This window comes from Piliocolobus tephrosceles, chromosome 2 (assembly GCF_002776525.5).
Source record: "Piliocolobus tephrosceles isolate RC106 chromosome 2, ASM277652v3, whole genome shotgun sequence".
NCBI lineage: Eukaryota > Metazoa > Chordata > Mammalia > Primates > Cercopithecidae > Piliocolobus > Piliocolobus tephrosceles.
Genome location: NC_045435.1, coordinates 95,218,073 through 95,244,158, shown reverse-complemented (window position 1 = coordinate 95,244,158; position 26,086 = coordinate 95,218,073). Strand labels below are relative to the sequence as shown.

The 26,086-nt window shown below is 38.7% G+C and overlaps 1 protein-coding gene across 4 annotated transcripts in view; it reads right to left on the bottom strand.

Moving 5' to 3' along the window:
* ULK4 (unc-51 like kinase 4) overlaps window positions 1-26,086 on the bottom strand; it is a 711,191-nt gene that overhangs the window by 194,430 nt on the left and 490,675 nt on the right. For all 4 annotated transcript variants that reach the window (XR_003309577.1, XM_023231716.3, XM_026454879.1 and 1 more), the window contains 2 exons: window positions 21,714-21,880; window positions 14,167-14,265 (listed from right to left, as the gene is read on the bottom strand). Coding sequence is in view for 3 of the 4 variants with exons in the window: in XM_023231716.3 (XP_023087484.1) it covers window positions 14,167-14,265; window positions 21,714-21,880 (266 nt within the window). In the remaining variant the exon portion in view is untranslated. The remainder of the gene's footprint in view (window positions 1-14,166; window positions 14,266-21,713; window positions 21,881-26,086) is intronic.

Here is a 26,086-nt window from a genome sequence, read left to right as displayed (position 1 = left end):
CTAGGTGAATTCATCCAGAAAGAAATAAAAGTAATAAAGCAACCAAAAAATGACTTATTTTTAACAGCTTTCTTGAGTCATAACTGACATGCAATAAAGTATAAAGTGTACAACAATCAAGACAGTGAATATAACCATCACTATTATAATTTTATTTTCACTAATACCTCACTATTTTGATTACAGTAGCTTCATAGTAAGTTTTGAAATCAGAGTATTAGCCCTTCAACTTTATTCATTTTCAAAGTTGTTTTGACTATTCTAAGGTCCTTTATATTTCATGTAAATTTTAAAACTAGTTGATTACTCTCTACAAAAAAGTCTGCTGGGATTTTGACTGAGACTACATTGAGTTTACACATCAATTTTGGGAGAACTAGCATCTTAACAATATTGAGCCTTCCCGCTCCTGAACCAGGTATATCTCTTCACATACGTGGAAGTCCTTTAAGTTCTCTAAGCAATGTTTTGTGGTGTCCATACCTTTTGTTAGATTTATCCCTAATATTTCATATTCTTATGCTATTGCAAAAAGCATTACTTTTTATTTCAATTTCAAATTGCCCATTGCCAGAAATAAAATAGATTTTTTGCATATCGATTTTGTTTACTGCAATGTGGACAGACTTATTATTTCTAGTAGCTTTTTGTTGATTCCATTGGATTTTCAATACAGACATCATGTCATCTATGGATAAAGACAGTTGTACTATTTCTTTTCCAATTTGGATGACTTTTACTTATTTTTCTTGCTTGATCGCACTGGCCAGGACCTCTAATACAATGGCAAATGGAAGCAGTGAACGTGAACATCTGTTTGCATTTCAGATCTTAGGTAGAAAGCATTAAGGCTTCCACCATTAAATATAATGCTAACTGTATAGATGTACCACTGATAACATTATGTTGTATTACTCTTTAGTCAAAATTAGATCAAACTTTAAAGTCTGTTTTGTAACAATTGTAATATACTTATACTTGTAATAATTATTGTAAAGAGTTTTCCATGTCATTAAATGTTACTCTGTAATAAAAAATAAAAATAAATAAAAAAATAAATATAATGCTAACTGTAGATTTTTCATAAATGTGCTTTATCAGGTTTTATCAGAAATAAATGTTAGATTTTTACCAAGTACATTTCTGTCTCTATTGAAACGATTAAATAGTTTTCCTTTCTTACCTTGCTAATGTAGTGTATTACTTGATTGATTTTTAAATGTTAAACCAATCCTGCATTACTGAGATAAATCCCACTTGGCCATGGTATATTCATTCTTTTAATACATGGTTAGATTCAATTTGCTAAAATTTTGTTTAAATTTTTGCATCTATGGTCATACAGGAAATTGGTAGTTTTCTTTTCTTGTAATGTCTTTCTTTGGTTTCTGGTATCAGGGTAATGTTAACCTAGATTCCCAACTCTAGAATGAGTTGGGAAACAGAGCTTCTTCAATTTTCTGGGAAAGATTTTGTAAATTTTATATTATTTCTGAAATATTTCATTGAATTTACCACTGAAGCTATCTGGGACTGGAAGCTTCCTTATGGAAACATTTTAAACTAAAAATTTAATTTCTTTAATAGACAGGGGGTTATTCAGGTTGCTTTTTTCTTGAGTGAGTTTGATAGTTTGTACCTTTCAAGAAAGTTTTCCATTTCATCTAAGTTCTTTCATTGATTGGCATAAAGCTATTTATAATATTCCCTTATTCCTTTTAATATCTGTAGAATTTTTAGAGATGTCTTTCCATATTCTTCTCTCATTCCTGATACAGGCAATTAGTGTCTTCTTTTTTCCCTGATCAGCATGGCAATGGGTTTATCAATTTTGTCGACCATCTCAAAGAATTGGGTTTTGATTTTACTTATGTTCTCTACTGTTTTCCTAGTTCCTTATCTTTCATTTGATTTCTGTCATCTTTATTATTCCCTTTCTTCTACTTACATTGAGTTTAATTTGCTCTTCTTTTTCTAGTCTTTTAAGGTAGAAACTAAGGTAATTGATTTGAGACCTTTCCCAAACCTTTCTAAAAGGGAAGTCATGTGCTATAAATCTCCCTCCCGCTAAATATTGTTTTAGGAGCATCCCACAAATTCTGATACATAGTGCTTTCATTCATTCAGTTCGAAATACTCTTTTTGATTTTTAATTTGACCCATGACTCTTTAGGAATGTGTTAGTTTCAAATATTTGGGGATCTTCCAAGTATCTTTTTAAAATTGGCTTTTAATTCCATTATGGTGAGTTCTATATATTTATCAATTTATAATTTCTATATATTACAAAATATATACTTGCATATTTATAAATTGATATATACTTTATATGACTTGAATACTCTTAAGTTTAAGGCTTTTATCGTGCAAAATATGGTATATCTTGGTAAAATGTTCAGTGTGCACTTCCAATAATGTATTTCCTTCTTTTGTTGGGTGCTCTGTGAATGTCAATCAGGTCAAGTTAGGTGGTAGTGTTGCTCAAGTCTACCATTTCCTTGCTGACGCTGACTTTCTTTCATCTCTTCTATCAATTATTAAGAAACGGGCACTGACATCTTTTATTTAAACTGCATATTTGTCTTTTTACCCCTGTGCTTCTAACAGTTGTTTTGCTTCATGTGGTTCGTTTGGCACTGTTAGGTCTATTTGATTGACTATTGTATCATTAGAACATGACCTTCTTTATCTCTGGCAATAGCTTTGCTCTGAAATCTACTTTGTCTAATATTTTAAAATAGCCACTCCAGCTTTCTTTTGATTAGTGTTACCATGGTGCGTCTTCTTCCATTCGTTTACCTTTAACCTATGTGTGTCTTTATAGCTAAGATATGTTTCTTGTAGGCAGTATACAGTTGGGTCTTGCTTTTTTACCCCCAAAATGGGGAAAAATGGGGGGAAAAAGCCCCAAAGTGGACTGTTAGCTGACGGGAAAGAGATATCACTGATTTATTAGAGGGAGGGTATTAGAGAGCTAGGACAGAACAGAGGAGGTAGAAATTTAATGTCATTGTTTATGCTAAGGAAAAATGGGTAACATAAGATAGAAATGGGGACTTAAAATGTTTTGTGATTATTAAAGTGGTAAAATTTTAAAGGTAGCTTAAAGAAAATCTGAAATATACAGATGATTTAAAGAAGAAAATAGAAATCACATGTAGTTCTACCACCCAGAGTAAACCACTGCAAGCATTTCAGTGAATGTTTGTCCTACATTATACAGAAGCAGTCCTCGCTTTGCATGGTATTAAAGGACCATAAAAACGACCATGCAAAGTTAAAACATGCAAAATAATCTTAATAATGAATGGAGAAATTAGGATTGCTCCATGATCTTTAAAGTTTCTTTTCAAAATATTTAAATCTTTATTATTACTATTACTTTTAGAGACAGAGTCTCTGTCACCCAGGCTGGAGTGTAGTGGGGTTACCACAGCTCACTGTTACCTTGAACTCCTGGGCTCAAGTGATCCTCTCACCTCAGCCTCCCAAAGCACTGGGACTACAGACATGAACCCCTGCACCTGGTCCTTACTGTTGATTATAAACATGTACTTATGTGTTGGGAAATAAACAACAGTAAACTTAATATTTATTTAGTACTCTGTAATGTGAAACATTAAAAACACAGAGAATTAAAGCATCTTTTTTTTTTGTAAAACACTTATCAAGAGTAGTTTGAATAGTGCTTGTCTTCTTCTCATCATATAATTTATGATACAGAAACAGCACACTTTCCATGACTTGGTGAACTGTCATCCTGCTTTCTAATATGGGTCAACTCTCGACATTTTATCCTTTGCACTTTCAATGTCATGGATATTTCCCAGGGCTCCTTTAATGTGAAGTTTTTTGCTTGCATCACTTCCTCTGGGACATCTTCATCCTTTTCATCTAAACCACCTTTGTCATTGATGCAGATAAGTTCATTCTCACCAAGTTTCTCTGGCTACATCCCCAGAGCTTCTCAAATGATAGTAGTTTCAATAATCCTACAGTCAGCTATTTCTTCTGTAACTCCACTTACATTCCTTTCAAATTTCACTTCCCACATTATCATTTTAAATTTCTTTGCTGCACCTTCATCTTTGCTGGACAATTCCAATTCCTTCTTTCAATTATCAATTTTTGTAAAATGCTACACAGATTTATCACTAGGGGACCAAGAGGCAACCCAACTACGTGCTTTGCTGTCTGTGCATAAAATAAATAATGGATGCATAGTAAGTAAATGCTGACAGACTTTGAATAAATGACATGACTGGTCACTAATGGTGATGTGTAACTGTTATTTACATAGTGATTTCTTGACTGAAGAGCTAATGGCAAAGTTTATACTTTCATGTATTTACTTCCAGTTAACATGCCATGGTAACTAAACTTTGGACCATGTTGTTAAGGGGACTGATATTATTAATATTAAACTGAAATTTGTGCATATCAGAACCATGCAAAGACTGTCTCTCTGCTCTGTGTACATATATTGTGATATTTTATAAAATGAACCTAATTTTAAATATATATTTTAAATACATATATTTTTTCAATTATATACACATTTTTAAATACACTTTTAACTAGCATGTTAAGTGATATATTCTAATATTTTATTTAACTTATGCTACAAATATTTTCCCATATGATTAAATATGTTTAGGAAACATGATATTGTGTGTAGCACAGAATCTACCCTAAGAATGGAATTTAATTAATTTCCAATTGAGCAACATATAGATTAACAAAGTTTTCAGTACTAAAAATAATGCTGTAAAGTATATCTGTTTATACAAATAATTCTGTACTTCTGATTATTTCCTATGCATACATTTCTATAAGTGGAATAATTACATTAAAAGGTATATCTTAAGCCTTTTGCTACAGACCAATTAACATTTTAATTTACCAATATATAGTCCCACAGCTAGCTTCCAACTTTGAAGATTGGAAAAGTAAAAACTTGCATTTCATTTTTTCTCACTTAATTTTCCCTTATTAACTAATGAACTTATATGTGTTTGGTGAAATTAACATTGGGCATTTGTATTTTTGCTGTTGTGAATTACCTGCCTAATTCCTTTGACCACTTTTCTCCTGGGGGTATCTATTTCTAAATGATTTAAGTGACTTCATGTATATATGTGTGTGTGTGTGTGTATGTGTGTGTGTATATATATATATATATATAGTCATATCCTTACAGATACTATGTCTCGTAATGAATTTGTTATAAGTTGTGGAACTCCAAAAACTATCAGTTATTACCACTCTGCCCAATTCTCACATAAGTGAGATGTATAAATATAATGTTATACTAAAATTCTGACGTGTTTTTACCTGGTTCTAATATCTAACCTTCAGATTTGGTTATTAGAGTCTAATTATTAAGACTCACTTTCCTCATTGATGCACATAAAAACTCAACCATTAATTATGCAAAAGTATTATCCTACATTTAAAAATCAAGGCAAGAAAATAAAATGGCCAAGCACGGTGGCTCATGCCTGTAATCCCATCACTTTGAAAGACCAAGGCTGATGGATCACAAGGTCAGGAGTTCGAGACCAGCCTGGCCAGTAAGGTGAAATCCTGTCTCTACTTAAAAAAGGTACAAAAAAAAAAAAAAAATTAGCTGGGCATGGTGGCATGTGCCTGTAATCCCAGCTACTCAGGAGGCTGAGGAAGGAGAATTGCTTGAACCTGGGAGGCGGGGGTTGCAATGAGTCAAGATGGCGCCACTGCACTCCAGCCTGGGCGACAGAGTGAGACTCCATCTCAAAAAAAAAAAAAAAAAAAAAAAAAAGAAAAGAAAAGAAAAGAAAATACACCTTTAAAAACCTTTTAATTAGCTAGACTTTGCTTTTGGCATGACCCATGTTTCACAGTTCCACATTCAATTCTGCCTTCCACCCCTCTAGCTCCCATCTCTTGTCTATCTGTCTGTCCCATTGCCCTAGTCTTGTTCTTTCAGTGAAATGTATTCATATTAAAGCATTACTTCCTGAAAGGGGGCTTGAAAAGAAGACAGGAGAATGCTGGAGTATGCATCATCATGGGTGAGAATGGGTTTCTGGAGGAGTTGCTTTCTGGAACGCGTCATATCCCACCACATAAATGCATGTTTTTCTACTCAACCTAGAGCAGGCAGCTTTGGCCAATAACAAAATGCCATTAAAAAACATATTGCTACATGACAGCCACTCAAGACAAAGGCATAAAATTTAATGGGAGAAAGCAGACCTGCAGTTCCAGGGCCTTTCTTCCCTAAAGCTAGACAAATCTAAACATTGAATATCAGGGCCCTGGGGACTTTCCTGTTAGAAAAGGGTAATGATGCTGTGGCATCTATTTTGACTGCTCAGAGGCTTCTGTGCTCACCAATGCTGCCAGGATCCTAGGGCTAGGTTTTTATGCATTGCAGTGGCTATAAGTATAGCAATTTTCCAGAAATACATGGGTCCCTGGTTAGTGTCATCTGCCCTTTTGTATCCTTTCTTGTCAATCAAAGATAGGGCTTGGGTTGCTTCAGAAATACAGGCTGCCCAATGAATGTCAGGGCAAACCCTGCTAAGAGGAGGACAACTTCTAGAGAGAAGTCTAAATGATGCAATTTGAAAGTGAGCGAGACAAGCCGGTGAGCCATCACCACCACCTCCTCTTACTAGAGACCAGGCAGGACAGCAAGAGTGCTGCGGCCAAATTCTCTGAATAAATTTGTATTTGAATCTATGTCTTACCAGACTTAGTCTGTCGTCAGTTACAGTGAGAAGATACATTACATTTGCTAGCTCTTTACTTCATTTCCTACACAAATATAATTAAATCCCTTCTCTGTAACAGGCCCCAAAGTGAAGCAAACAGATATGGCTTCTGCCTTCCTGGGGTTTACAGTTTAGTGGGAGGGACAGAGACATAAACAAATGTTTTTGGTACCAGGTAACAGGAAGTGTTAGGACTAGGAGGCTGGGGATGCTATGGGAGCCGGGGTCTGAGGCAAGCTAACCCAGTTTTCATGGGTGTGAGCAGCTTCCTAAAATAAGTGACACTGACGCCAAGACCTGAAAGTCAAGGAAAAGTCAGGAAAATGAAAGGAGAATGAGCTAAGGGAAATCAAGGCATGTTTAAAGAACTGAAAAGAGCTGGTACACAGAACATAGAATATGACAAGGAAAACCTAGAGAAAGTGCTAGAAGCATAAGAAAGGGTCCAATTATCTATGATTTTGTAAGCCTGTTCAGAAGTTGGAGTTTATTAAGTCGATGAATGACAGGGTGAGTTTTGCATTTTGGAAAGAACACTATGCCTGTACGATGGAGAAGACAGTAGAGGGAGCAAGAACAGGCAGAGAATCCAGGTGGAAGGCTCCTGTGGTCCTGTAAGGGCAGGAGGATGGTGGTGGCCTTCATGATAGTGCTCATGGCAATAAGGAGAAAATGGCAGTCTGTAACTTGTGATGTGTTTGGGTGGCAGAACTGCCAGGGCTTGATGAGACGGGGCAGGATGGTGAAGGAAAAGACAAGAATGATGCCCACATTCTTGGCTTGGGCAATTGAGTGGAAATTAGTTTCATGTGCTGACAGGCAAAGCACAAAAGGAGGAACAGTTTTATTTTTATTATTTTATTTTCTTGAGACGGAGTCTCGCTCTGTCACCCAGGCTGGAGTGCAATGGCACCATTTTGGCTCACTGCAACCTCTGTCTCCTGGTTTCAAGCAATTCTCCTGCCTCAGTCTCCCAAGTAGTTGGGACTACAGGCATGTGCCACCATGCCCGGTTAATTTTTGTATTTTTAGTAGAGACAGGGTTTCACCGTATTGGCCAGACTGGTCTCAAACTCCTGACCTCAAATGATCTGCCCACCTCAACCTCCCAAAGTGCTGGGATTACAGCTGTGAGCCACTGTGCCTGGCCCCAAGTTTTATTTAAAAAAAAAGTTTTAGAGACCAGTTCTCACTACATTGCCCAGGCTGGTCTTCAACTCCTGGGCTCAAGTGATCCTCCTGCCTTGGCCTTCTAAAGCATGAACAGTTTTGAGGAGGTACTTATGATGAGTTTGTTTTAACCCTGTTGAATCTGAGGTACTTATGGTGTATCCACTGGAAATGTCCAGAAGGCAGATGGGCGGTGGCTACTCAGAAAAAGGGGTATCACCTTTAAATGGAGTACTGATTCCTTAGAGGAGCTGCTTAGTATAGAACTAATAAAATCCCCAATCTCTTGGGTTTGACTTGCAAAAAGACTACTACTACCCCTGGGCTCCATCACCATAAACCATAATCACCATAAAGCATTATCTGTATTTCATGCCACTGACCGTGAGGTCAGCAGGAAAGACAAGGAGAACAGGTAAGTACAAGTCCACCACCATTTGAAAAGAAAAATCTGCTCATATACTTTGTGAAAGGAAGAAATTTAGTAATAAAAATGGAAAACAGAAATGGACTTTTCCTACATTGTGTTTTATTTTTAACTTATTTTTATGTTAATTTACCTATTTTTAAAACTGGCACAGTGATCTCAGAAACATGAATTGATAGGAATCATTAGATGTTCAGGTGACCGCTTGGTCTCCCAGTTACCTAGCATAGCCACGCTGATACCAGGTGAGGACTGGGTCCTAAAGGAACTGTCGAGGAACATCTTTTCAGTGGCCAAAAAAGGCACACACGATTCAGGTGAAATAAACAGAATGATATAAATTAGTCTAAATACTGGCATCTTTGATATATAATAAAGAATATTTTTAAAATAATACCTCCTATAAATTTGGAAATATCTATTTTAATTGAGGGACAAGCAGGCTGTAGCATAATTTCTTATCATAATTAACTATCTAATTTAAAAACTTACCTAGAATATATAGTTTGGCTTCTCATTTTCTTTTTTCCAGTAATAAAACACTTTGGTCAAACAATAACTGTGCTTTATCTTTCCTTCAGGAGACACAGTCAACTTATTATATCCTATATTAGCCATATCTTATACTATGGTTACCAATTTGAAGTTCCCTCTGAAATTGTGAAGTACGTGCAGAACTCTGCATATAAGCAAGTCTAGGCATTTTTATGGTAAGAGAATCAAGAATAATCAGATTGTCAAAATAGACTTAGAATCACCGTCTTACATAAACATTTCACTATGGCTCTCCTACAGTGTATATTATAAATACAGGTCATAAATTATAGGTTGACAGGTTTCATATTCTCTTAAGGATAAGTGGGTTTACTTTCATAGGACCATATCTGGAAAAAACCTCAAAAGCTAACAAGTTCATTCTGTTGCCTTTAGGCCAAATGCTTCCAAAATTATCCAAGTCAGATGAAAACTGAAAGTATGTTTATTTTTCCCTATGGGAAAGCAATTCCAGCACCTCATTCTGTAACCTATTACATTTTTTAACAACCACTGTAAAATTTATCTTTGGTCTGTATGTGCTCTAGTTTAGGTCCTCAATAGCCTTATTACTATTTTTCTTCACTTTATACACAGCTATAAATGTGTGTTAATCTTGCCCAGAGAAGACATATGACAGTGTTCTTGTCACAGGCCATTTTTAAACCTAATGGTTCCAATGAGAAATGTGTATATATTGTACACAGTGCAGCCCACACACATTAGGCATACGTCTAGTCAATACACTAGAAACTAACTATGATCAAGTTACAAGTAACAGTTCAGTGTCACAAAGAGCTGGGAAAAACCACTCAGAGGACAATTTTATTCCTTGGGTAATCACCTGCCCTGAACATTGGGCTGCAGGGCTCTAAGCAGAACAGTGAAAGCTGCAGCTCCAGCAGAATTCCAGGAGAAAGGCGGGAAGACCTCAAAGCAGTGGGTAGTATTCAAGGAAACTGGACCCTGTGCTTTTATATATGTAAATATTCAAGGGAAGAAACCAGAGGACAATCTGGAAAAAAACAGGGAACAAGAGGGGGCCTTTGGAAGGAACTTCCAAACACAAGGGAGGATGTCTATAAAGAAGATTCCAAGATTCATCTTATAAAGAATCCTAAACTGAGCAGAGGGGTAGCATCGCATCAGAGGTTCGCTGGGTGAGAGAGACAAAAGGAGCACTTTATGAGGGCAGAACAGACTATTCCAACAAATCATAGCAAGCAGATGATAAGGCTAAAAATCAGATATAATATGTGATCAAAGGGGAAATTTTCGAGAAATGACACTTGATCATTTCTCCCAGGTATCATCTCATTTAATCCTCAGGCTCAGAGACAAAGAGTGCCCCATCCAAGATCACACAGGTGGGCAGCAGCAGAGCCAGACATTCACTCTTGGATTTCTGTCTCAAAATCCACAGCTCCTGGGAACCTCTGGCCAGAATCGTATAATATTCCAATTCAAGTAATTAGGGGATAGTACATGTACAAAAAAAGTGCTATATGAATTTCAGGAACTATTGGTAGTACAGACCAATAAATTGTCATATTCCTACTATAAGGTTGAACCAAATGAAACTGCTACTTTTGTAGGCCCCAAATGGTCGGATATTGGCAATTTTATGTGATTCAATGTAATATCAAGGAATTAAAAATAAAAAGGGAAGGTGTCAGCCTAAATATAGAGCCCAAGGTGGTACCCTCTTGTGTTTAAATTTTATAAAAAACAGAAGAAGAATAGTGAGAGAAGAATACATAAAGCATGCTAATAAATATTTAAATGCAAAATCTTCAAATACCAACAAAAACCTTCACATTTTATGTTCTATACTCACCTTCCTCCCTGATTACTGGAATTCCGAAAGTCAGCCTTCTGGGGAACCTTCTGATTTTGAACTTGGTAGATACATACTGCCCTATTTAACAGACCTCTGTGGTCTACAGAGAGCCACCTATCTGTTCCAAGTTCCGGGTTCTCTGCTCTTCATCTACTTCAGAACCTCCAGAAAGCTCTCCAGGCAGCACCTAGGCCACTCCAGGGTAGATAATTAAGTCTGCATTTCAAGTTTCAACTACTGCTCCATCCAGGGATTTTTCATTATGGCCTACAGTATTTGGGTTGTTAGATTATCTGGAATAGACACCTGTTCAACAAACAATTCTGAAAGAAGCAGATTCCTCCAGGAGAGGAGATGGGAGTATCTACTCTCTTTCTACTGAGAGTTAAATCCAATCACTCAAACCCAGCAATTAAACAGTGTCATCAGGGCAGCTGTTACAAGGAATATAAGCAAACCCAGGTTCATCAGAGCTATTCTGTATTGGTGTTCCTCGTATTTTGAAGACATAATCATTTCTATTTCCTAATTAACTCAGCTAATTAGATATAACTACATAAAACAGAAGTGTAAAATATTTTGTGCCTCCTAAACAAAAATGTTTTGTGAAGTCTACAAGCATTTTTGTCCATTTATGTGTTTGTCACAAACGGACAAAAAGGCCATCATCCTTGGGATAAAAAGGCAAAAAGTAGCCTCCATTCAGAACATCTTAAACTATGAAAAATGCATCTGGAAATGACTCCATGTTTGAGCTAGGAATATCTTCCATTCATGAAGACCTCCAAAACTTAAAAACAGCCAAAACAGAATGGCTTTTGAATCAAAACACTGTACATTTCAGTGAGACTATTCCCGAATATGGAATAAAGTTAAGAGTTTAACATGTTTGCAGTTAATCCAGAGACCAAGGAGAATGGTGGTAGGGAAAATGTAGACATTGAGTTCAGACACCGAGCGCTCTTTTATTTTTATTCTTTCTAACCTTTGGGGTACCTATTTGGAAGGTAAGGATGGGCCTATGTCATAAGGAAAGAAGGGCTAAATAAGATCAAAGGTAAAGCACTAATAGAATCTAGCTCATTGTCAACACTGGTTAACAGTGGTGAAATTGTGTGTTTTTTAAATTTTTTAAAATTTAATTTAATTTAACTTAATTTTTTTTGAGACAGGGTCTCACTGTTTCACTCTTTTGCCCGGGCTAGAGTGCAGTGATGTCATCATTGCTGGCTGTGGCCTCACACTCCTGGGCTCAAGCAATCCTCAAGTCTCAGCCTCCCAAGTAGCTAGAACTACAGGTGTGCACCACTACACCTGGCCAAATTTTAAACATTTTTATAGAGACGGAGTCCTGCTGTGTTGCCTAGGCTAGTCTCAAATACCAGGACCCAGTTGATTCTCCCATCTCGACCTCCCAAAGTGCCAAGATTACAAGCAAAAGCCACCACACCTGGCCTGTATCAATTTTTATATAGCTATATTTATTGAGCATATACTATATGCCAGGTACTGTTCATTTAATCCTCAAAATAATTTCATGATCTCATTAGCATTACTAACTTCATTTTATAGATGAAGAAACTGTGGCATCAATAAATTAAGTAACAAATATTGTTACTTAACATTTGTCCAAAGTCACACAGCTGGTAAGTGGCAGAGCTATGCTGAGCCCATGCCCATGAACTTTGCATGCAATACTGTCTTGCATTATTACTGAAATTGTTCACTCCACTTTATTTCTCATATTTCATCTTTCATGTACTTTCTAACTTATAATTCCACGGAACATAGATATCATAGAAAAATTCCATTTAAGAAAGGGCAACTAGATGTTCTTAACTAGAAAGATAATAAAATTAGGCTGGGCGTGGTGGCTCACACCTGTAATCCCAGCACTTTGGGAGACCGAGGCGGGCAGATCACTTGAAATCAGGAATTTGAGACCGGCCTGGACAACATGGTGAAACCCCGTCTCTACTAAAAATACAAAAATTAGCCAGGCACGGTGGTGGGTGCCTGTAATCCCAGCTGCTTGGGTGACTGAGGCAGGAGAATTGCTTGAACCTGGTAGGCGGAGGATGCAGTGAGCTGAGATCATGCCACCTCACTCCAGCCTGGGCAAGAGAGCAAGACTTCATCTCAAAAAAAATAATAATTAAAAAAAAATTTTTTTAAGATGATAGAATTGGCAAAAATATAAAGTTAAAATCAATTAGGAACAATAATTTGATTTTTAAAGACTGGGACGTTTTGTAGGCAGTGAAATTATATGTTTAAAACAGTTTTTTAAATTTTTTATTTTTCTAGGCCAGGCGCGGTGGCTCAAGCCTGTAATCCCAGCACTTTGGGAGGCTGAGACGGGTGGATCACGAGGTCAGGAGATAGAGACCATCCTGGCTAACACGGTAAAGCCCTGTCTCTACTAAAAAATACAAAAAACTAGCCGGGCGAGGTGGTGGGCGCCTGTAGTCCCAGCTCCTCGGGAGGCTGAGGCAGGAGAATGGCGTGAACCCAGGAGGAGGAGCTTGCAGTGAGCTGAGATCCGGCCACTGCACTCCAGCCCGGGCGACAGAGCAAGACTCCGTCTCGAAAAAATAAAAAATAAATAAATAAATAAATAAATAAATAATAAAGTTTTTATTTTTCAAGATGGAGTCTTGCTTTTTCACCCAGGCTAGAGTGAAGTGGCATGATCTTGGCTCACTGCAACCTCCGTCTCCCAGTTTCAAGTGATTCTCCTGTCTCAGTCTCCCGAGCAGCTGGAATTACAGGTGCGCACCACCACACCTGACTAATTTTTTTTTATTTTTAGTAGAGACGGGGTTTCACCATATTGGTCGGGCTGGTGTCTAACACCGACTCAAATGATTCACTCACCTCGGTTTCCCAAAGTGCTAGGCTAAAACTGTTTAATACGTCCAAACTCTGAATTTCTGTTGAGCTCTTTTTGTATATTCAATGGTCTTGTATAGTCTTACCTGTTTTTATTTAATTTTGCTTATTTCACTCCATTTCTATTGAGATTGAGGGGGTGTGCCCTAAGTCTGTGTCTGTGCTTTTGCATTTCTGGGGGAGTCCTGCATGCCAAGTCAAACTCTAAAATATCTTTTTGAAAATAAATTGATTCTCATAGCAATTTCTTCTTTCTTCTTATAATTCATTTGTTGAATTTTTTACCTTACATTCATTAAGAAAGTAATTAGATTTGAGATTTTTGAGATTTTGCCTTACCTAAACATCTATTTAAATAAGTAAGCCACCTGGTTTTAAAATAAAGTGGAGATTTAGTTTTCCAGGTAAAATAATCTTCTGAAAGTTCTTTTGGCTCTAGTTTTGAAGGGAATGAAAATAACACAGAAACTCAAGAGATCATGAAATTCAAATACAATTACTTCAATTTCAGTAATGCGCCAAAAGACATACAGGTGAGCTCTTACCAGCGGAATGAGCAGGCTAATCAGGCCTGTTAAAGGTTTGCTGAGCAGCAGCAGGTCTTCTGCAGCCTGAGTGTCCTCTCCTGAGCCAGACTTCTGGGCCTGGAACAGGGAGAAGAGAAATGAAAGACAGTCTTGGTGATTAGTCAGCTTGGCTAAAGGAAACAGGACCACTCTGTGTGGCAGACACAAGGGGCTGAGGAAGCATTCTACCTCGGTTCCCAGGGATGGAATAGATGGAGGCCCCAGAAGAGATACTATGCTTTGTTATGACACAAGGAGTGTAGCTATGGCCACTGCCACCAGCTCAGGCTACAGAGGCTGACCTCTGTACGGCACATAGATAAAGGAATTACAAAGGTTGCTGCTGCTGGAGGAATAATGGTGATGTCCCATATATTGCAGTGGGGAAGGACTTAATCTTTATTTTATTTTTTTTAGATGGAGTCTCGCTCTGTCACCCAGGCTGCAGTGCAGTGGCACGGTCTCAGCTCACTACAACCTCTGCCTCCTGCGTTCAAGCGATTCTCCTGACTCAGCCTCCCAAGTAGCTAAGATTACAGGCTCTTTCCACCACGCCCCGCTAGTTTTTGTATTTTTAGTAGAGACAGGGTTTTGCCATGTTGGCCAGGCTGGTCTCTAACTCCTGACTTTACGTGATCCACCCATCACAGCCTCCCAAAATGCTGGCATTACAGATGTGAACCACTGCGCCCAGCCAAAAGCGCTTTATCTTAACCATCCTAAGACCTGAAGAAAATGAACTTTAGAGAAGCTGGGTCGTTTGTCTAACATCTCACAGATAATGGATGACAAAGCCAGAGAACCAAACCCAGGCTGACTCCAAGTCACAAATGCTATCTCCTCTGAGCATATTTATGCACATTATGATACATACCAAGTGCATTCTGCTGTGCTTTCCTTCTATATATTGCATACATATGCTCAAATAACATCTAGAATATTTGTCCAACATATCACTGCATGAATAGGCTTCAAATATAGGTCTACATTCCTGTGAATGTGTAGACTTAAATGGCAATGAAAATAAATGAGTGAGTGGTTTTTACATTGTGTGTCTTCTCCCAGGGGTTTTATAGAATTGTCTAGTTCCAAAGGAGACTTCTATCACAGAGATGAATAATTTTATATTGAAAAATGGTACGGATTATTTTTTGCATTTGCTATAATATGTATATACTCTTCCTCTCTGTTTTCACTTTTACTCAGAAGAAACAAAACCACTTTTCAATAATGACCTTTGCCAGAGCCAACAGAGCAGGCCAGAGGCTGCCCTGCCTTGAGTCATTAACCTGGACTCCAGGGCCCTTCTCATAAACGCCTAGTTTCCTTCTGCACTTCTGGCCTATGGACAGAATTTCAGTTGCCTGTTTTCTTTGGTTCAGAAGAACTTGACTGAAAATCGGACACCTGTCTTTTAACAACCTGCACATCTCAACAGGTAAGGAGAACAAGGGTCATCATTAGCTTGGAGCTTGCCTCTCACTTCCCTGACTGACTTTATCAGAAACGAAGAAGTTCCTTTCAGGAAACAAATGTGCAGCACTATCCAAGAGGTCTGAACCTTTCCGAATCTTGGCCGTTGATCCCTTGACCTCTGAAACATTATCTGATATGGAATATTACCACATTATCCCTTAGAGCAGATTGATTTCCTCCTGGGAGAGATAAGGCAGTCTTGCAAGTCAGCAATGAGGCAGCGGTGAGGGGTATGGTGCCTCCTTTCCAAACACACATAAGCAAGCAAATGGGGCCACAGCACAGGAAACACTGTGGGATTTTTTCCACCAGGATGTCCCAGTCCTCCAGATCCTCCAAGATCTACATAGTCATACGTCATAGTCACCAAGAAACATCGATCCAGCCTACCAGTATTCATGTGGCCACCTCCTTGCAAAGTTGCCAAGAGTTCCAGAAGAAAGAGAATGCTACAGCTTTGCACAACAGAGAGGTGGCACCAAAGAAAGACATTAGAAATTCCACTCTCCCCACAAGAGTACTGGCCCACAAAGGAAGCTCTGTGCAACAAAAGGACATCTGCCTGGATGCAGCGATAAACACCGAAGCCCCCAGAATCAAATGCAAAGGCCCAGGCCTGACTTGTATCTCAGCCTCTCTCCAATTCCGCAACATCAGACTCCCTCATGTCGGCCTCCCAACTCCTGGATTTCCCACCCTTTGTGTGCATCTTGTACAGGGCCGGTGTCCCTGTCACCACACCATGACTGTCTGCTCCATCCAGGTCCTCTGATTTTGCCTCTGGTCCCACTGACCCCTTTCCAGAACTCACTCCCTTTTGTCATTGCTGTGTGTGAACTTACCCCACTCCTAGCAATCCCCTAGCTGTTATAGCCCAGGCAAGAGAGGAAGCTAGCCTGGGCTAGGGTGGTAGCAACAGGGTTTGAGAGAGGCAATTGGATGAGTTGGATATGTATGGTAAAATCTACATGATTTGGTGACAGATTAGATGTGGGATATAAAAAAGAGGGAAATTTCAAGAATGCCTCCCAGGTTTCTGGTTTGCATGGCAGGGTGAGTGGGGCAGGGCTTGCTGGCAGGGAAATGGATTTGGTGGGTAGATCTTGAGTTCGGCTTTGGTCTACGGGGAATTCTGGTGGTCATATTGAGCAAGCCGCTAGGTATATGAATATTGACTTGAAAGAAGAACTTTAGGTAGAAATATACATTTAGTAGCCTTAAACATATCAAACTAAAGAAGTGGACATTCCTTTGAAACTTGTCATCCTTTTAGTTAAACCGTGAGATCCTAGAAGGTGGGGACTGAATCATATTCATCTTTGCATTGCGAAAGTGCGACATGATGGTGTTTGGGGAGCACAGTGAGTGTTAAATTGATCCGAGCCACACCACTGACAGTTATGCTCCACCGTGTGCTAAAACCTGCTGGAGATATAAGACAGGAACTGGGCTGGGCGTGGTGGCTCATGCTTGTAATTCAGCACTTTGGGAGGCCGAGGCGGGCGGCCTGTCAATTTCTGAGTCATATTTAACATTAAATAGCAATACAGCATTATCTAAAATGAGATAACAGAAGACAGCTTCTCAGCATTAAAACAAACAAACAAACAAACAAACAAAAAATAGGCCATGTATAATACAATTCTCTTACATCTAGCATTGCTACACCGATCTAGCACACAGAAGTAGATAATCAATAGAGGTCTGCTAAATACACACAGAGGTAAGGCATCTATAAAGAACAAGAGACAGTTAATTCCTCAAGTAGTTCCTGTCTTATTTTATTTATTTTTCTGCTCTGTCGTCCAGGCTGGAGTGCAGTGGCAAGATCTCGGCTTACTGCAACCTCTGCCTCCCAGGTTCAAGCAATTCTCCTGCCTCAGCCTCCCACATAGCTGGGATTACGGGTCCCCGCCAGCACACTGGGCTAATTTTTGCATTTTTAGTAGAGATGGGGTTTCACCATGTTGGCCAGGCTGGTCTCAAACTTCGGACCTCATGATCCGCCTGCCTCAGACTCCCATGGTGCTGGTATTACAGGTGTCAGCCATCACGCCCAGCCTTTATTTTTATTTTTTGAGATGGAGGCTGGAGTGCAGTGGCATGATCTCAGTTCACTGAAATCTCTGCCTCCCAGGTTCATCAAGTGATTCTCTCGCTTCAGTCTCCCGAGTAGCTAGGACTATAGGCATGTGCCACCATGCCTGGATAATTTATTTTTTTATTTTTAGTAGAGACGAGGTTTCACCATGTCGGCCAGGCTAGTCTTGAACTCCTGACCTCATGTGATCTGCCCACCTGGGCCTCCCCCAATGGGCTGGAATTATAAGCATGAGTCACCATGCCCAACCCAGTTCCTGTCTTTATATCTCCAGCAAGTTTCAGCACACGGTGGAGCATAACTGTCAATAGTGTGGCTCCGATTAATTCAATTCAACACTTACTGTGCTCCCCAAACACCATCACGCTGCATGTCCGCAATGCAAAGATGAATATGATTCAGTCCCTATTCTCTAGGATCTCATGGTTTAACTACAAAGATGACAAGTTCCAAATAACTGTGCTAAGGCAGAATATGAAAACTGCTATAATAGAGGTAGAAATACATTTTGGGTGAAGGAGGGAAGTAGGATAATGTCACAACTGACTTCATCACTTGGATGGTGGGGACGGGGTTTACTAGGAGTCATATGGAGTGCAGATATTTCACATGTGGAAATTTCATGAGGAAAGGCACAGGACAAGCACAGCATCCATTTACAAGATGGCAGTGCAACTGTCTGGTTGGGGTATGGGCAGCATGGAGGTCAGGCAGATGGGCTGGGAAGGTACCCTGGGGCTCGATTGTATAAGCCTTTGAATGTCTTGGCAAAGAGTTGGAATGTTATAGATAATTAGGTGTCACTGAAGTTTTTAAAGGAAGGGAGAAACTATCAGGACTCTGGGCTATGACAGAAAAATCTCATCTGCATTCAACAACCAGGCAGAGGGTAGCTCATGGTGAAGGCCAACAAGGGGAAGGCCGTGAAGAAATCAGATTCGATAATTATAAGAGATGCTAAAAATAGACAGCCCCCAAAATAGCCCCCAATCATGGATAGCCTTTATGTGTATGTGAGACTAAGAAAGACTCAGTAGCCACATGACAGTCTTTCAACAATACTGATGTATCTGCAAATCAACAGCAGTTTAATGGTCCTACTATCAGGAGGATGATGTAAAAAGCTTCCCCATACCACCTCAGAAAGGATAAACAAGGCCCAGAATGGAAAGTCAGGTGACCTGAATTAGAATAATAAATATTTGTCTTCCCTAGAAAAGCCCTCCCTAATCTCAAAATTGGGTTTGGTCCCCTGCCTCATTATTCATTCTGCAGCATGTAATACCTTTCAATGGCTGCATTTTCACACATGCAATAAGATGAAGACTTGCTTCATTATTTGTGTGTTGACAGTCTTCTCTATTAACCTGTAAGCTTCCTGAGAGCTAACACCCTTTCTCCCTAGATTCCTGCTGAAATTACAGGTGCCTAGCCCTATGCTAGGCTCATAAGTACAAAATAACTCATAAGCCTGCTAGGAGTTAGTCAGCAAATATGAACCGAGTGCTCTTCCATGCACCAGGACTTAGAAATGAGAAAGTCATGGCCCACAGGAGGCCCTCTGTAAACAAGAAAGGAAGAACCTTTCTTCTTGTTGCTGTTCATGATATAGTAACCACTTATTGGTTACCTTCACTGGGCCAGGTATATGTATGCCACTTTACATCTATACATAATTACATATTCTCCCATTGAAGTCTCACAACCACCCAGCAGAGTGGTGATCACACCTACTTTCCAGATGAGGAACCTGATACTCAGGTGCAATAACTTGCTCGAGGTCATACAGGTAGTGGTATGTCTGGGATTTGAATCTAACGCATTCTAACCTGCACGACCCACATGTCCCCACCACACCAGTGAGTCTCAGGCACTTTGTCTCTGCCTCCATAATCTTTTATACATAACATTCAGAGGTGAACAGGGACCAGTTCTAATCACAGGGAAGGTAATGGGTAGGGACTGAACTTCTGATGGAGATTCTGACACATGCCTGCCTTTGCTCCCCCATACACATACTTGCATCATACCACTCTCCTCCCTGGAAAAGTGCTTTGTGAATCTAAGCATCATTATAATTTTAAACACTAGCCTCTCTCAATTTTTCTACTTTAAAGAAGCTCCTATTAGAAGTAGATATAGGTTTCAAGTGCAGAACAATCTCCAGTATGAGAAGTATGCCTATAAATGGAAGGGGTGACTTAGGGTTTTGGAAAGTACTTATGGCTCAGTGTTTCAAGGCAGATATGTCTTTGATTCACATTCCATTTCTTTTCTCAACTCTTTCACCTAATTCAGCCTCAAGGACGACTCCTCCTTCATATTGACACCAGATGTCATGGAGATCAAAGTCAGTGGCCAAGGCCAAAAGCAATACATGGCAGATATTATGAGGGATGATTTAGAAAGATGATAGCAGTAAAATGTACAGTGGTGTTGAAGAATATGAAAACAATAAAAAAAAAAAAAAACAGTGATCTACTGGGAAACTAGCAAGTTGGAAATAGAAAATTCAAAAATATTTTGTATTAAGGAGTTTCCTTTTACAACATCCCTGAATATCTACCTAATCACTTATAGTAAAAAACAGAATTTCTATTGTTCTGAAGATTTTTAACTTCCGATCCTTTTTTCTTTCGTCTATAATTTAGAAGAAAATATTTTACAGATTATTATCAAGGTATCCTGTAAGAATAACTATCAACTACATCTCAAAGAATTACAAAAAACTACCACTATGGAAACTGAAATAAGAAACCATATTCTCTGAAGAGAAACTTACTAGAACAGAGAGGAAAAGATAGGAGAAATACATAATTAGGGATTATTTAAGTATGTAACAATTATTTACTGTTAATTTGGAATTCTTATAAATGAGCTAATAAAAGCAGCTAGGTAATTCAAAGGCCATGGCTATTTAATTAATCTACTCGCTTTACAGTTCAGGTTAAATACTTAGTAACTAATAATATTTGTTGAGGGGATCTTGGATTTATTAAATCACATTAGACAAGCTACATACTTGACCAGCTTAACTATGGATAAAAGATACCATTTATCATAATGATGAATAACAGAGGCTATCCTGGGGTCTAGGGATTCATCCTTGGCTCTGCTACTGTGACTCTGGCAAGGTATCAAAAGAGTTTGGTTTCAACTTTAGCCTCTGCGTCTATCCAAGCTTGGATGCTACCATTTGATATACATCTTTTGCAATTGTATCAGGATTTTAAAGATAACAATAAATTCACATTGGCCCTGTCACTTGATCTAAATATCAGCTGACACCGTTGGTTAGAGCATTAAATAAAGCAGGCATAGGAAAGTACTCTATAAAACCACATCTCCTTCCTGCCTTACAGTATGATGCTAAGTAAATACAGGTTACAGTTTATGGCTAATTGGCTTTTTCCATAGCCACTGAATACACCTCTATTCCTCAAAACCATCTCACAAGTCCATGGTATCAGTCAGAAGGGAAAGCAAGTCGAGCTTATGAGTTACATATGTATGTATATGTGTCTACAAACACACATATGCATGTGTATGTACACAAACCCTCAATCCATTATTCCTAGAAAGCTGACCTATCCTGCTAAGGGGGAATTGGAGAGCCACCTCAGTACATGAAAGGCTGCAAACTACTTGGCCAAAATAGGACTATGCCTAAGGCAAATGCTCTCCTTGGTCAGGAGTGGTTTCCCAGCTAATGCTTGCTAAGTCTTTGCTTAGTAGTAGGCCTCTCCTTCTTTCTCTGAAGATTTTGATCAAATTCTCTGTTCCTGACACTGGTCACCCAAAGATGACTCTTCAGAAGACACACTCTATAGAATGACACGTTCTTTTAAATAAGTAAAGACACAATAGAGGAAGATAAGAAAGAAGAGAATGAAAGGGAAGCATGAAATGGAGTAGGGCTGCTCAAGACACAGGAAAACAGATCCTCTACCTGCAAAGCCAGTCGTACAATACCGGAGGTATAGGTCAGCATACTGTGCAAAATATCAAGCAGGGAAAAGAGCAGTGCAGCTGCCATTTCATTGTTGTTTTTATTGTCCACATCCAAGCACAGTGTGGCAGTTTCAGTGAGCAGGTTACAGATGTGACTGACAAGTCCTGAGGGTAAAAAAGGAAAAGAAAAAAACCTCATCATTAAGTACACAAATGTGTCATATGAACCAAAAAGAGAGGCATTCTGGCTCGATGCTGCATAAACCCTATGCAATACTTAAACTGTGCTCTTATCAGATTCACTGAGGAAAGTTGTTTAAAATGCAAGTTTCCAGGCCTCACTCCCAGAGAGTCTGCTAAGGAGTCAGGGATGGGGCTTAGGAAAATACTTGTTAAAGAAGTTCCCCCCCAAGTGATTTTGACGCAAAGGTGCCAAACCACAGCTTGAGAAACACTATCCTACATGGGCAGGCTTCACAGGGTCTGAGGACTCCCTGACACTGAAGGAAAGCAACTGTCCCCAGATTCTTGCTTGAAGGCAATTTTCTTTAGTGCATGATCAAGGGCCACAGTGGACCCAGTGGTCTGGTCTATCTAGCAACTGGGTGGTTTCAATAATGCAGTCCAAAAATGTAAGATTAATTACAAGAAATGTGAAAATTAGAAATTACCAGGCGCCATCCCTTTGTCTCTGCAAACCTCATATTAACAGTGTAGTTGGTCTTTACTGATGTTTAGTTTGACACAGTCTGTTACAATAAATACATTTTCACATTTTGGGGTGTTATTGTTACATTTAAATTGACAGTTTTATTCTATTATATAGTGTTACCCTTTGAATTCACAAAAATGAAATACAGCAGAAGTAAAATTACAACATGAAATAATGTTATAAATCTAAATGATGAATGAGAAATTTGGGACCATTAGAGCATAAATTCAGATGTTCTTAAAAAAAGTGAACATTCTAAGATAAATATTTTACACACACAGATGGGGGAAAAGCATGGCAAGGAAGTCTGATGTGTATTAGAGCTATATTTTATCGGACCTGCAATCTACTTGTCCCTAATCCAGATGATCAACGGAATGGAAACTCAGCCAAGCACAGCCATATAAGTTTTGGCATCTCTTCCATACAGTGCACCTTGTCACTTCCAGCAAAACAATACAGTCTTCCTGACAAATGCAAAATTATCACAAAATTATCAGATTACAAAAGTGAACTAATTTTGTCACTAAAGGCAGTGACATAGAATGATAGATGCATCATTAAAAGTTATACCTCCTGTGGCAAAAAAAAAAAAAAAAAAAAAAAAAAGGTATAAGTCTCACACAACTGCTAAGAAGCTTATAAAAACAAAAACAAAACTGAGTTTCAAGGCTGAAAATAAACACACTTGAAAGTAGAATGAATATTGCCAAAATTTCCTTATCAAATGACAAGGTCTGATAACCCATATCATCAATGATACATAGTGCAGAAAAGCAATTATTACAGCATGTGCACTGCACCAGCAGACATTCTCCTGAGAGTTACAACGCATCATCCATGTACAGGCTATGAATCAGTACTAGGCATCTGTGAGCTGTAGACAGACTAGCAGGGCTTGAAAACACAGTATTTGGTAAATATACACCGCAAGAGAACAGGTTTTTCATTTGGGAGTTCCTGATGACTTTGTGACATGTCACATAGACGGTCAAAGGTAAAAGGGGTGAGTACTGGTGGAGTCCAGCTCTGTGAGCCTCAAAGAAGGATATGGTTCTTTAGGAGGCAGAGGTGGGCCCCAGAGCACCCATCTACATACTGCTTACTTCAGAGTAAACAGCTAGTGGGCATCAATGTTCTTCTTGATCTTTATTCAGCCTTCAAGGAAGGAGTGCAAAGAACGAATGCAATCAAATGCCTGCTGGGACAGAAAGTATTTCCAGTCTACTGTGTAAAAAACAGGCAACAAATGCCAAACTCTGATTTTACACACTGAAGTCATCAGCTCCCAAGGGAAGGTTCTCAGATAAGATTAGAAATGAAGTATGAGATAAAAATATTTCTTCACAACAGTGATAACGCCAGCAAAACCCATTAATATGATTTTAAGAAGTAGATCTTGGCCAGGCACGGTGGCTCAAGCCTGTAGTCCCAGCACTTTGGAAGGCCGAGACGGGCAGATCACAAGGTCAGGAGATCGAGACCATCCTGGCTAACACGGTGAAACCCCGTCTCTACTAAAATATACAAAAAACTAGCTGGGTGAGGTGGCGGGTGCCTGTAGTCCCAGCTACTCAGGAGGCTGAGGCAGGAGAATGGCGTGAACCCAGGAGGCGGAGCTTGCAGTGAGCTGAGATCCGGCCACTGCACTCCAGCCTGGGCAACAGAGCGAGACTCCGTCTCAAAAAAAAAAAAAAAAGAAGCTGATCTCAGGCATATTTTCAGTGTTCTTCATAGCCAGAACTTTCATTTCAGGGTCAAAATTCATGTTTTTCATGTTTAAATTTTTTATTATGAAAACAAAGTCATGAGACAGTTCAGCAAAATGAACCTTCATTACCCTTTTCAACAATATCAATGTTGTGTCTATTTTATCTGTCTTTTCAAAAGCATTTTAAAGCAAATACCAGAAAAAATCTTATTTCTCCTGTAAATACTTCTGTATAGTATAACACACAAAGATTCGTTTTTAACTATAATACCATTGCCACTTCTAAAAATTAATGTATTTTTAATATACTCCTCAACTGTCTCCAAATTATCTTTTTACAATTAGTTTCTATGAATCAGGATGCAAAGCAGCTCCGCAAATTCCATTTGGTCATGGACCTTAAGTCTCCTTTAATGTCTAAAAGTCCTTCCTCTACTTACAATTTTTTATGCCACTTATTTGTCAGATAAATTAGAACAGTTTTCTTGTAGATTTTCTCACAGAATTGTACCTACATCCCTACATGTCCTGTAAATTGGTAATTGCACCTAGAGACTTGATTTAATTCAGGTTAAATTCCTTTGGCAATAATACCTGGGGCTGGGTTCTTTGGATTTCCTGTTGCATCTTATTTGGAAAGATATACCATTTGTCTTAGTGATGTTAAAACTTATCCATGGATTCAAGGGCTGTTATTTTGAAAAGGAAAGGCAAGATACATGTTTATTGTTTCCTGTCATTTACCACTTTCAGAACAATGATTTTGGAGTGTTAGCAACTACCAAAGAAAAACAAGGTGTGAAGTGGGAAAGGCAGAGGAAGACAGAAACTACCAAAAGTTACTAATGCATTCATTTTGTAGCATCATTGTGAATATACTAGATTTTTAAATAATATATATTATGAGTTTTAATTGATTTCAGTCACTATTCATTTGTATGCTCAATATGTTCTACTTTTGGTCACGAAAAGCTCCTTGAAAGTATCCTTGCTTCTGCTATAATAATGTGCCCTGAGTTCATATTATAGAATTCCTGTCTCTGACTAGGCATTAGATGCTTCTAAAAGGAGCCCTGCTTTCGTTCAATGATAATTTGTATTTAGAGACCATGGTCTGAGCACTCAGGGTGTTCCTTGCTACTGAGTCACTGATTCAGTAAACAGAGATAGGAAGGATCTATCTCTTTAAGAAAAAAGAGTTCATGCAGATATTTCTAATGCCAGAGTCCAGAAACAGACCCACAATTATATGGTCAAATGAATTTCAACAAGGAATTCTTCAGAAAAAAATCCTTTTCAACAAAAGGGTAAGGAAAAACTAAGTATCCAAATGGGGGGAAAAAGAGAGATCCTTGACCATTACCTCACACAACATACAAAACCTAATTTCAGATGAATGATAGACCTAAACATACAGCCTAAAATTATAAAGGCTCTAGGAGAAAATGTAAGAGAAGATTTTGCAACTAGGAGATAGGAAAGATTTCTGAGGATCCCAAAATACCTGGTCTTTAAAGAATGGATAAATTAGATACAGATTGGCAAATTGGATAAAGAGTCAAGACCCATCAGTTTGCTGTATTCAGGAGACCCATCTCACATGCAGAGACACACAGAGGCTCAAAATAAAGGGATGGAGGAAGATCTACGAAGCAAATAGAAAGCAAAAAAAAGCAGGGGTTGAAATCCTAGTCTCTGATAAAACAGACTTTAAGCCATCAAAGATCAAAAGGGACAAAGAAGGCCATTACATAAAGGAAAAGGAATCAATTCAACAGGAAGAGCTAACTATCCTAAATATATATGCACCCAATATAGGAGCACCCAGATTCATAAAGCAAGTCCTTAGAGACTTACAAAGAGACTTAGACTCCCATACAATAATAATGGGAGACTTCAACACCCGACTGTCAACATTAGACAGATCAATGAGACACAAAGTTAACAA